This window comes from Rhopalosiphum maidis, chromosome 2 (genome assembly GCF_003676215.2).
Source record: "Rhopalosiphum maidis isolate BTI-1 chromosome 2, ASM367621v3, whole genome shotgun sequence".
In the NCBI taxonomy this organism is placed as follows: domain Eukaryota; kingdom Metazoa; phylum Arthropoda; class Insecta; order Hemiptera; family Aphididae; genus Rhopalosiphum; species Rhopalosiphum maidis.
In genome coordinates, this window is record NC_040878.1 from 4203723 (window position 1) to 4218503 (window position 14781).

Sequence of the window (14781 nt, forward strand, 5' to 3'; positions counted from 1 at the left end):
TGTGAATCGGTTAAAATCTAGCTGAATGTTCGAACCTTTAACCAATGTTCATTTTAAGTATTTAAACGTTAGCAAAATTATTTCAACAGCGAGAACACAGTGATTTTTGCGCCTGTCTGGTGTTTTATATTCAATCATATATGTCAAATACGATTATAAAAAATATACTATACATTATTATATCCGATAGAGTTTCAATAGAATATTGGTTTTCCGGTCTCATCAGCGTACCCTATCGTGGTATATTTTAGAAACATAAGAATAGTAATATAATAATCATTTATAAAGTATTATAGTGACTAAATGTTATACCAAACAATAATAATCAATAGATATTTTTGATTTAGGTGTTTATTTAAATTATACATTTGTACCCAAATATGTTCCTCTGAAGTATTGTGGAATGCCTGAGCAGATTATTTCGAGCACTTGATATTTATATTCATAATAAAAGAAAATTCTACTTGAGTTTTATTGTAAATATCTCTATACATTTTTACCTCATCTTTTTATCCACAAAGCACAAAATTGAACTTAATATTGAATGTTACGTTTCAGCTATGGTATCTAGGTAAAAGGTTTTTTTTTTTTTTACAAAAAATCTATTTTATTATTATTGTAATAAGAAGTCACAATGTATAGTATGTATTAATGTATATGTAAATTATATATACTATATACTTAATACTTTTAAGCTTTTTACTAGGCATTAATCAAAAAAAAAAAAAAAAACTCATAAATATTTCTAATCTATTAGTTTAAATTTAATTAAAGTTAATTTTTTTGACAAATTTTTAAGATTCTGAATTTACTGTTAAAACTATAACTCATAAGGATTTAAAAATAAAACAAATTGATAAAGATTTATACCTCTTATCTGCACACGCTGTGAAGTCTCTTTCACTGTCATCATATTTTTATCGAATGTAGAGTATTCCATCAACAGAAAACTTCAAATACCTAACTATTTAATGGAATTATTAAGCTTTAATCCGGCATTTAATCAGATTCAAACAAATTCTATCTATTGGTAATACATCTCATTAATCTAATATTTAATACCAACAAATCATCACATTATAACAATATTACTATGATTTATATTCATTTATTTATATTTGTATATTTGTTCAGGTTTTTTTTTTTTTATTATATTTTATCATTTTTTTTTTAAACAATTGTTTTTTAATTAATGCAATTAAGACATTTATACTATTCTTGTAATTTTTGAAAATGTATCCAAAATCTTTAATATTACGTTAACGAGTCATAAATAAATATGAAATAATGGTTTTAAAACACTTTATAGATTACTGGTATACAAATTTATCGCAGTCTCATTAATTTAATTTTTCACATGTTTTACGTTTAAAAAACTCACCAATTGTTAAGATTGATATTTAAATATCGTTCCATTGGTCGTACTATATTATAAGAACCATGATTAAATACTATCATTTTTTCACTAAATTGGTAAATTCATTGTGACTAAATAGTAATGATATTTACCATGGCCCGTTTATGGATTTTTTACTTATGTCATGATAAACCAAAAAACGACTTACATATATACACTCAGATCAATAATATAATATTCTCCGTTTAGAAATATCAAAATTTAAAGTTGGTAAATAAATCCTAGGAAAACAACAGAAAAACCACGTTTTCTTCTTATTATTATTAATAAGATAGTAGTAAAGTATATTATATTTAAAATGTAGGGTATTTTAAGTTAAATTAATGAAAAAAAAAAAAGAAAATTGTTTACAAATTATTATTCTATTAGTCCGTGAAAGACTGCATACAAATTTAAGATTATAACTAATTGAGTTATAAGCGACTTATACCCTATAAATGCAAAACTTTGACCGTTTTTCGATTTGCAAAATTATAAAACTCCACTGAAAATTATTTTAAAACATCCCATACATATTATAATTACTTAAATATAAATAAAGTTCCTGTTTTATGTTACCTTTACCATTGCTTTCAAATATTAGTTAATAATAAAAATATTTGGCTTAATATCTAATTCTGGGTATCACTTTCGTACTTTTTCATGGTCTTAGATCAAATTAATTTCAAATTTAAATCAAATTCAATTGATTAATTTAGTTATTCGCATGCCTAAATAATTTGTCATTAACTCAACAACAAATTCCGTAACTAATCAACTTACAACCTGTACAGATGAGTACATATACACAATCCTAAGTCTTAGGTGAATTTAAAGTCTCGGACTCAGTTTGATAATGTAATGGAAGTTGGAACAAGTTAGACCTAGAATGTTTAATTTGACTTCTATCAGTTAATCAATGTACAGAAACAATTTTATACGAACATTTCATATAAATTATTCCAGATTTATCGGGGTTTCAATAAAACCTAATTGACATTTGTTGAAACAAAAATTAAAATATAATATTTTGTTAAAAGTTAACATTTAAAATTTAAATATGTTGTATTTTTTGCTCTAAAATAAAACAAATTCTTTATTAGAGTATATAAAGTAGTTTTCTCCTAATGGCTAATATTATTTTTTTTTAATTATAACTTTTATCAATGCCTAATTTTATCTTACGGTTTTTTTTTTTTGAAAAAGTTTGGTGAAGTGTGCACAATCTATTTTATTACTTTCACTTTTTTCTTTTCATCTGTGGCTCTCGGAATTCGTTTGATTTGAAACAATATTAAAACAATGTTCACAATAATTAGTTTTTTTAATAAAGTTACGCTACAGTTCGTTTTGGTATACAACTTAACTATGTATACTAAAAAAAACTAGCTTTTCTGCTAAACGACTGACAAAATTTGATTCATATTATATCTTGTGTAAGAATACTTTTTGTCAAAGACTAAAAAGCATATTACAACTGATAAGATAAGATTTAAGTTTTTTAGTCGCTCATTTTTCTAAAATAAAATAAATTTGATATACCTATCAATAATATTGATTTCATTATCAAAGTCACTTTTTTGTACAGGATAATTGTTTTACAGATGGACGTTAAAATTAAATTTGAAGTGTTTATCATTAAATATATTCATTATAGTGGCTGATATTATAATAATATAATTCTTAAGGATGTTGCAATATAAATCATAGTTTTAAGTAATTATATTTACATATTTTTTATTATTGTATGAAACCTCCTATTTAATTTAAATACATTTTATCATTCGTGAAAATTAATTAAAATCGTTGTTTGTGCAAACACGGTATTCTCAAAATATCTTAGACGTTACTCATTTAATATTACTTTATTATGTTAACAGATTAATAATTGTACATACTTAACATTTAAAATAATTATGTATGATAAATGGTCACAGCTATAAATAAATAAAGAAAAACTAGTGCATTCACATCTGTTTTAAAACAATTGCATAACATTAAAAGAATGTCGACCATCATAATTAATATAATATAGTTATTATACATTTACTTTGTAGTCAACGAAAATAAAAATAACTATTATGACGGTCAGTTATAACTATAAAATAAAATAAGTTAATGTACCTATGTGTGAATAACTATATTATTTAAATTACGAAAAAAAGCTCGAAAAAAGGAAACTATAAACCATTAATATATTTTATTACACTATATAGGTAATATTATTAAATTATTATAATAGAAAAAATATAAAATACTTTAAATATCGTTTTTCGTGTTGTTTAATCTGACATAACTCGCATAAATTTCAATTTATTATTTTAAATTCTATCATAATTACATTTTATTCATCGTCAATGCTATAAAGAATATTAATTCATCAGTAACCAACAATGATAAATTTGATTTTGTAACCGTAAATATTTTTCGTCCAGATATCGTTGAGTCTTATAAAATAATTTAACTTTACACATTACTCTAGGCCAAACTAAAAATCATTGATAAATAATACAAAGGACATGCGTTGTAGTGTTATAATTAATTCACGAAAAAATTACACCACCGCATTTCAAGTGGCACTTAAATTACAATGCAAACTACTGTCCATTCACACGCGAGTTTTCATTATTTGTTGGCATTCAAAGCGCACAAAGACCTATTTCATGCACTCGATAATGGACCGAATGCTATTTTTATTATTATTATTATTATTATTATAGAACAATAGAGCCTGTAATATAACTGACATTATGTTCAAAAATCGATTCAATATTATTTTATATTATGACTTCGTTGTTTCTAGTTGACTTCTGCGAGCGAGTGTGTTTGTATGATAATACCCAACAATATCAGTCCACAGAATACATAGTACCTATGTGTACAAAGGTTTCATATTAAGTTTAACATGTTTGAATATAAATAACTCGTCATTATGATATACACAATTATATACACTAAACACGTGTATAGAAGTTCAATGTAGTAAAATTATCACTTCTTCTTAAACCGTCGTTGAATATAAAATTTTTGTTTCGTTTTATCTAATCGAAAAATAATTATTTTTCATTACACTTTTTATGATTTGACTAAATATATAAATTGTCATTTTTTGTATATTTAAGTGTAGTGTAAGATATTTAAAATATTTGATGTAATATTATATTTATTGCAAGAAAAAAATACTTGTCCTGGTAATGTATTTCGTTGTTTGGTATCTATAGCTTTTCTCTCTGTACTAATTACTGATTGCAATAATTTAGTCGATAGTAATATCAACTATCGAGATTGGTTATAATTGAATTGTTATAATCTTGGACTTAAATCAAATATTTATCGTAGGTGTATAATACATATACAATATGAATATGATAAATAATGTAGCTGTATTGCCTAAAAACATAAATTGTAAATTGTTTTTATTTTTATCTTATCTTTTATAAAGATAATGGACTCCACTGAACTGGTTCTTATGGGGCTCGTGAAATCTTATATTTAACATAATTTTAGTATTTATTCACTTAATGCAGTGAATTACTGAATGAAAATAGTTAGACTAATTAATAAATACATATCGTTTTTGACAAGGCAAAATCAATACAAATAAATATACAGATTAAAATATTTTACAATTTAAAAAATTAATTAAAATAATTTAGGTTATAGAATATAGCAAGTTAATCTAGAAATATCATAGATTTATTAGACAATATATGCGTGCAATTTGCATCTTATTGCTGAAGTAGACATATTTTCATAATTATAGATATAATTTAATGTTTTTATAATTAAGAATGTTTAGATGACGTAATTCTAAAGGAAGATTATTAAATATAAATGGCCTGACAAAAGAAAATACAGCTTGAGTGATGGTCTTGTGAGTTTTGGAAACATCGACGTTATTCAATTTGTATCGTATATTAAAATTATGTTTTTCGTATAGATATCTACCATTTTGAAAAAAATTTCTTTTTTTTTGTTAATACAAATTAAAATTGAATTCTGAGTATAAGTTTACATTACGAGAGCGTCTGTTTTTATTTAATATAATTTTTAATAGGTATGTTGTATTATGTAATTTGAAATTGATTAAGTTTGTAATTGCACGCAATGCTTCAGGAAATTATTCCGTAGGTTAATAATCATTCAACTAAGGCTTTATATATATATTTAAGCTTGACAAGGTTTGGTATGTGTTTTTGATGATTAATGTGTGAGAAAGTTGACTAATACAGACTTTGGTTTCAAGCAAATGTATTATATGTTCTATCGATTTAAAATGTCTACTCATTTCATTTTTCACTTTTATTTTACTAATGTACTAATGTTTATTTCCTTTTGACAAGTACATTTATTTAAATTACAACAACCATTCGAGTGCGATAAAGTGTGATTTATACTAAGTAAGTCAGTATTGCATATGTAGTAAGGCAGAATGAACGTTTTGTCGATATTTAAGAATATACTGTTTTCCAATAACCTGCAGCAATGAATGCTATTAATATAATTTTGGATTTCTTGAAGGACGTTGCTCCAGGAATCCCTAGTTATTATTAGTGCTGTATCGTCAGTAAAACATACTAGTTTCTATCTTAAGGGCAGTGATCCAATATCATGTATTTGAATATTAAATAAAAAAGGCAATGAAGAGTCGCCTTAAAATTGTTAACGATAGAATGCCATAGTCCTCTGTATCAAAAGCCTTTGTTAGGTAAAGGTAAACTGTTGGATATTTTTTTTATCGTTATCTAATTCAGTGTAACATATTTATATTTAATATTTTAGTATTAAAAATACTTACCCTCGACGAGACAAAAACAGGCGTCGTCATCTGAAAAAAAAAATTATCATAAATGTTAGATAATACTATTTGCTTAATTTTATAATAATGCATACATATAATATCAAAATATAAACGAATGAAATTAAATAAATATATTAAAAAATATAATCCAAAAATTATGAGTATGACGCTGAAAATAAATTGAAGTCATCAAGTCAGAAACAGTCTCATCAAGTAAATTTTTAACGAATATAAAAATGATGATAACCATGACATATATAAAATTTAACATTAGATCAATATTGCATTTGCTAGAAAAAAAGCGATTTTCACAACGTTGTTCCTTCGCTTGAAATGAATTATTTTTAAAATGCAATTTATTTTATATCAGATTAAAAACTTTAAATATGGTAAACCACGACACGATGGTTATACTTAATATATTGTGTGTTTGCATATAACAAGAAAATAAAAAATAAAAATAAATCATTCAATTCATGATTACATTAAAACTTCGATGAAAAAAAAAAAATTAAATGATTTCATTTTTACATTTATTTTTCATACACATTATTTTAAACATTTTAATAATTTAAATCAAGGACGAGATAAACTAATGCGTGAACTGTTTTCAGTTAAAGTTTAATATAATAAACATATACACATTTTATGAATCGTATATGTACATATATATACCTACCAATATACATACATATTACATACATTTATTATATATCTTATATTTTAGAATATTATAATGTGCATACATATTTATTGAGTCTTAAACTAGTATATGTTTTTTTAGATTTTGAGTGCACAGAGGTAGCTATTGATTCTACAATAATGTCATATTTTTTTTCTGTATCTAGCGGCTATTTAGTGGAGTAAAATACCTCAATAAGTTTTATTTAGTACCACACTGCTGTATATGGGGTGTTGAACACTGATTGTACTTTACAAACAAGTCATTTTTAGAATTCCCCAGTCGTTTTTAAGAAAATTGTGAAAAAGAAGAATGAAATGTAAGCGAACACCAGTTTCTTACAGTCTTTAAATTTTTGGGTATAGAAACACTGATCTCCAGTTACAATCTCAATGGTCGTATATTGGTTGAAAATGGAAAGGTATCTAACTTGTATATTACACTTTTTGTATTATTTATCGCGATTCAAATACGTTATACAATAGCTGTCTTCAGATTTTTTTTTGACCCAGACTTACTAATAGCATATACTATATTGTACACCTAACGCCTTACATAATTTTTATAAAGTGAATTCTACTATATATTATGTTTACAAAGCACAATCCTATTTACTGATTCAAACATTTAATGATAATATTATATCAATTAATTTTAATTATTTGATAAATACTTTAATGAAATAATATCAATACAATATTTATGGTCTGCATCATTTCGGTCATAGGGGGTCCTAGCATTCATAACAGTTTTGAACATGTACATAATATAATTTGTATAAGATTATATTTTAAATGAATAGGAATATTTGTATTGTCACCATTAAATACTTAAAAAAATTAATTTAAAAATGGTTTATCAATTATTTATGTTTGACAATAAATATGTATTTATTACAAAAAAAAAAAAATAATAAAATAATAATATTAAAAATTGTCAGTTGTGCTAAATATTAACAAATAAAATCTAAATCAAATACGTTTTTAGTATCGAATAACCCAAATAGTGGTGTTATAACGTAATTTTATTTTTTTTCAGCAATCCATATAGTTTATATATTGAATTGTATTTTATAAATATTATTACCAACATAGTTAAACCTCGATTCCATAGTAATATGGCCTTAAGTTTTTTTTAGAAATAAAATAAAATACAATACTTATACTAACTTTATATTTTAGATAAAGTACAAGTTCATATGTTATTTGACATCGCCAAAATACTTAAAAATATATTATTTGTTCATATTATTATGCTTACTACCCTTATTTCATACTTAATCATAACATGATATTTGTAATTAATATTTTTAATAAATCTATCGCTTTTAAAAAAATGTATTATATTATTTTTAGTTATAGTATATGCTCTATATAATCATATTAAAATATGATTAATGTGTAACGTGCAATAATAACATCAAATTAGTATTGACCATTTAAATAATTAATAAATCTACGCTAAAAAAGTGATAAATTGTTCACATAAAATACAAACATATATTTTGAGCAATAAATAATATGGTTAATTACCAAATTTAAGTATAAGATATAAATAAAATATTATGAAAAATGAATAATGAGTATGTTCAAAATATATAATAATATGATCTATAGAAAATGCATGTTTGTATAAATGCAAAAAAATATAAATAACTAATAAGTAAAAAATGTATTAAGTAATTTCGTCTGAATATTAATTCACCGCATTTATTATATAATACAAGAGAGGTATAACATTATGGCTATAATCTATACCAACTATATTTTTTTTTAAATATAGTAATGTGATGCTTGATACTTTAAGCTCTATGTATATAGCAGTTTCGTTTTAATGAAGTACTTCATTGGAATAATTTTACCACATTTACATTTCATCATTATTATAGTAGAATAAAAAGGTATCTTTTTGTGAGATTTTACCTTTAGATTTAGTTATAATATAAAAAATATATTATGTATATCTTATTTGAATTTAAAGATATATAAGGTATTGATAAAATTTTGAATAGATTATACATTGTACAAAAAATTATGAGTACTCATTTTTTTTAAACTATAGTAGGTATTTTGGTTAGTTTTTGGTCGTTTTATAGTGTGTAAAATATAGGAAATAATTTTTATTATACTCATTTATCGTTACTTTTAGGTCCTGCTGTGTTGAGCACACACAAATTGTAATATGTTTGTTTTTTTTTTAATACAGTCAATAAATTACACAGTCTTACATTATAATAACATTTTATACAAAGCACATAATTAAAATATTATATACCTATAAGACTATAGCCAATAAATAGTAATATATTTTGCTTAAACATTTACATATTATAATGTACTACTTAAAAGCATATATTTTGTTTATATTATTGGTTTGAAAAAAAACGTAGTAGATATATTTTTATTATGCCAAGATTTTTTAAAAACATAATTTCATATTATTTTCATAAGTAAACGGTAGGTATTATATATGTAAATTAACTTAATAAAGGATTTTAATGTATAATAATTATGTTTATTATTTTGATCATAATATAAAAATATAAAAATAAATAATGAATCATAATTAAATTTATGTAATAATCACAGCTATTATTATGGAAATTTATTATTGACAAACAATTTTATAAAATAATAATAATTATGTTAAAATATCCGTTTGACAGAATCGTTTTTATAGACTTTGGTATTACTTATTATTTCAGTCTCATCAATTACAGAAAACTACGTACCTAGGTAATATTATGTGTATTTATTACACACATTTTTTAGATTATGCTCATTATTCATAATAATTATATATAGGTATCCATTAACTTATTGATGTAAATGATTTAATTATTTTCAATTTGGATTGTATTACGGTAGAAATTATGTATAAAAAGAAGTAATTGATTTTTTTTTATGAATTTAAAAATACAAAAAAACACTAATAATTGTTATCATTGGTATAAACAATTCGATTTCGAGTGAAAAAAAATATAATATTATCTTTGTTGGTTATGACTTTATGAGAAATACATAAACGAATTGGATATCATACTATAATATGCTTGTGAGTTTTACCAAACGATAACCTTACTAATACATACACAAATATTGTGATTTTATTTAAAACCCACCATTATAGCCGATGATATACAAATACTGAATATGACATTGCTTGTTTTTTAAACCAATGGGGCTTGGAAATGTTTTTATTAAATCAATATTCAATAACGATCATAATTGCCACCAGATTTTCTAAGGCAACTCGGGATAGATATTTTTAATAATATAATATTTATTTTATGCTAAATGGGATTTTATTCTCAACATTTTGGAAAACGATAGATTATATATGCAATCCTTATACATTTATATTAAGGATAGCATCTACCAAAATACACCTTACTTATAATGTAAATGCGTATTTATAAAAAAATAAAAATGATTGATTTAATATTCTTAATTTATACATTAATATTTTATTAAAATAATGTACTTTGATGTATTAGATTTTTATTATTTAAAAAAAGCGAAATCCTAAAGTATGACATTAGTAAAAATAAATAGTACAATAAAACTATGTTTTACAAATTCTTTAAATTAGTAAACGGTACCTATAATACTATTTTTTTTTTACTTTTGGTCTTCTAAATCGATGATCTATATTTTATAGAAACCAACCAAACGTATCAATCCATAAAAAATACCATTTCATGTGGTTTTTCATTAATGCACTGTACCATAATATTAATAATGATTTTATAAAAGGGAAACTAAAATAACACGTTGAACAGCTGTGTAAATAGTCAACGTACTTCAATAGCGGAAAAAAAACTCTTATACTTCGTTTCTTCAGTGATTTGGAATCAGGAGATCGTAATGAGATATTTTTAAAACTAACTTCGATCTATGAGATAGTCACACTAAAAATGAAATTCGCAGACCTTGTCTATCGTCAAATTATTAAAAGTAAACGTTTCCAAATGTTTGGTCTTACGCAAATTTATGATAAGTTAATCATAAACCACGTGGTATTAAATACAATCAATCTTCATTGACTGAAAATAATCAAAAACTCAAATGCAATTTATATTTATTATTATCATAACGGAACATTTTTATTAAACCTTTAATTGCCATCAGCCAGTAGTACTTAGAAAGTTTAAAGATAGTATGTCACTGAGGAGAAAAAGATTAAAAATATTAGTAGTATTAAAAGTTACGTATTGACACATTGATTTTATGAACATGCGTACGATGATATTTAGCCTGGTTATACTTACGTTTATATTGTATCAATGAATATACTGGTTTATTTTCAAGTGATAAGTGACAATTTTCATAGTAATATGCAGATGGTACTGGTCTATTAAAATAAAAATGAGAACTACTGCATAAGGTAATAACTCTGAATATTAAAATAAAATATTTTGAAAAATATATCAAAATAATATTTTGAAGTCACGCAATAAATAGCATTTTAATAGCCAGTCATATAGTTATTAAAACAACAATTACTCGCAATTTTACAAATGTATTCGTCTCGTTTGTAAATAAACTCAAATCAGTCCTCATAAATCCACTTATCATACAACTCATAACACTTGGTAATTAACAAATTCCTCTTAGAAATATAACTAACTATTGTAACTTGAAATTAACAAAATACACTGCTCAGTTCAAAATGTAAAAGGTATAGAGAACTAGCTATTATTTATCAAGAGGTATTATTGATGGATGACTTCCTCATCATGATTCATGTATGCCATGTTTTATTGTATATTATTAATTATATTAATTATCAAATATACGCATTGTTCCGTTATATGTAGGTACAGATTGTACATTTTCTTGTTTTTGGTAATAAAAATAATATACCTATTTTATAAGCCACCTATCAGCATACATAATATAATTATACATCAAATCGATTTTTGTACAACAAAAGCCATTGTTTGTTTTGTTAACTAACTATATACGGTATGTAGAGTATGCAGTAAAGTATATATATAAATGTAAGAATATTCATTGTTTTTTTTTTTTTTTTAAGAATAACTTATTTACAATCTATAATTTATATTTATTATGCTATTGCTGCTGAAACTAAACATGAAAGGCGTGAAAAGGAGCCCACAAAAGGTCCAAAAGAAAATTCATATAATAATTTAATTTTGTTCCTTTTACGACGAACTGTAAACATGACGTCATATTATAGTCAATAGGAATTACGAGACCGCAATACGTTTTTATAATAACATAATAAATAATAATCGAATGAAATAATATTTGAACAATTTTTTAGTTATTTCGAATACAAGAACAAATATGACAAAGAAAATGTTTGTAGCAATAAAACCTTGGGACAATACATTTTTGAGTTAATTCTACGACGAAAACATGTCGGTATTATTTAAAACACGTTGATAAAATATTGTTCTGACAAGAATAATTTTTCAGTACAAACCTTTTAAAAAAAATTTAGTTTATTTAAATTGTTTACATACCTAAGCATTTTAAATTGTATTTTATTATACACATAGGTATGACATAGGAAAATAACCTTGGGTAAAAATACTACGTAATAAAATATGAATTGCAACTTAATATATAAAATATAATAAATTCTGTATCTTGTTAGTGAGACTACTATTAATTTAGTATCCATTTGCTATATTTTAAATGTATAGGATTCAACAAAAACTGGAGGAATAAATAAATTAACTTGTTAATGAAAGTACTTAAAAATGTACAACTTATAATAGGTTAATTTTAAATAATTCAATAAGCTAGGTAGTAGTAGTATCATTTAAAAATAAAATATAAATACAGAAATTATAGAAAATTGTACTTCGTGAGTACAGAAAAGAGTATTCTTAAATACATTAGGAAAACTTTATATCAATTTTACTTTATACACCTAGAAACTAACTATCAAGACCAAAGCTTTCCAATTTTTTTTTTCGATTTCTAATCAAGTTTATTGCTGATCAGATAATTGGAGATTAAAGACTCGAAGTAGAATTGTTCAAAATGTCAATAAATTTATAATGAAATGAAAAAGCCGTAACAATTACGATAAAAGTTTTTTAAAGTGCCTTTCTGTATTTTTATCTATCAAGCAAATTACAAAATTACGATTACGGTTTATGTTGACGTATTTTCTGTGAAAATAATGTACCGAAATAACAATAATCATAATAAAGCTTGCACAAAACATAAAATAATATGGATCTAACACAAATATCAATAAATAAAAAAATACATTTTTTTCCGTATCACAATGTGGTCTTTTGAATACACATTTTAAAGATTTTTAGTCTAAACATATATATATATAGTATTTAGTATTGTATTTTAAGTTTCAAGTGTTCCTCGCCATTGAATAAATCACTGTGTAAAAGATATATTAAGTTACAACTCAATAATAAATCATTCGATACAACTATCGATAATGTGCCCCTAAGTTTTGTTCAGTTCAGCTTCTAAGTTTATGAATATTATATAATATTTATAAAATAAACTTAATTATTTGGTAATTTATTTTTCTATTAGTAATAGTATAGACAGACCAATGTTGGCCAAAAATAATTACTTTTTATTATTATTATTTTTACTTAAGAGTGGGCCGATGACTGTATTGGTTTTACAACAGTGTATGCTTTTTTTCGAATATTTGGAACAATAAAAATACTTAAATATTTTTTGAAGGTGGTTTCCGAAAGAGAATTTGTTGTATTTAATTAATAAAAAATATTTAAAATATATGGTTGCAATTTTTTCGGAAGAATTTGAAGTTAGCATTTTAACCAAATTAATTTTTTTGTACAAAAGTTAATAAACTTTTTTATATTCTGTCATCATATTTGATAATGTTATACAGAGTTCTTCATAAGTTGTAGTGTGATAGAATTCTTAAGTTTTAAAAATATATAAGTGTAATTTTTTTTTTAATATATTTATATAATTTTGAAATAATTATATATTTTAAAGAAAAATAACGATTTTTCATACAACAATTTTAGTGACTATGTCTTAATAAAAAAATATTAAAGGGATTGGAAGTGGTGACTTTGTGTCTTTGTCTAACATACGTGGAACATAGATATACGCCTGACAAAATTAAGATACTTCTAGTTGTTCGATTTAAAATATGTAAAGATGATTTAATTGGTATACAAGTTTACTTTGCATCGGTCGAAGCACTTTTTCGATTGTTTTATTATTTAAAATATGTAAAGATGATTTAATTGGTATACAAGTTTACTTTGCATCGGTCAAAGCACTTTTTCGATTGTTTTATTATTTAAAATATTTTAATGAGAATAAATATTTTTAATTTTATAAATTTGTCAATTTTTATTATTAAATATATTAAATATATTAAAAATATGCTTCAACCGATACAAAGTAAACTTTTATAGCAATTCAATCATCTTTACATTTTTTAAATCAAACAACTAGAAATACCTTAATTTTTGTCAGACGCGTATAGCTATTTTTCCTTTATTCCACGTGTGTAAGACAAAGACAGAAAATCACCGCTTCCAATCCCCTTAATAGCAAGAACATTCAATTATTCACCATGATGCATATAATTATTTTATGTACAGATATAATGATATTTCAAAATATTTTAGACTTATTATAATATATTATTTAAATTATGTACACACCGTTTTATGCAACACGATATAGACTTAAAAGTAATTTTTCATAAATAACAATAATGCATATTATTATAAGATAATATAAATTATATTCGATATTTTTGGAAAAATATGTTCAACATACTATACTATATATATAATATTTAAGAAATCCATTAGTATCATTACTCAATGACGAAGTTAGGTACTCTCAAAATATACTATACAGCAGAACAAATAACTGATTTTTTTTTTTTTTATCGAGACTA

At 23.4% G+C, this 14781-nt stretch overlaps 1 protein-coding gene across 5 annotated transcripts in view; it reads right to left on the reverse strand.

Moving 5' to 3' along the window:
* LOC113554088 overlaps positions 1-14781 on the reverse strand; it is a 167962-nt gene that overhangs the window by 131252 nt on the left and 21929 nt on the right. For all 5 annotated transcript variants that reach the window (XM_026957778.1, XM_026957776.1, XM_026957777.1 and 2 more), the window contains one exon: positions 6195-6224. In XM_026957778.1, coding sequence (XP_026813579.1) covers positions 6195-6224 — 30 coding nt within the window. The remainder of the gene's footprint in view (positions 1-6194; positions 6225-14781) is intronic.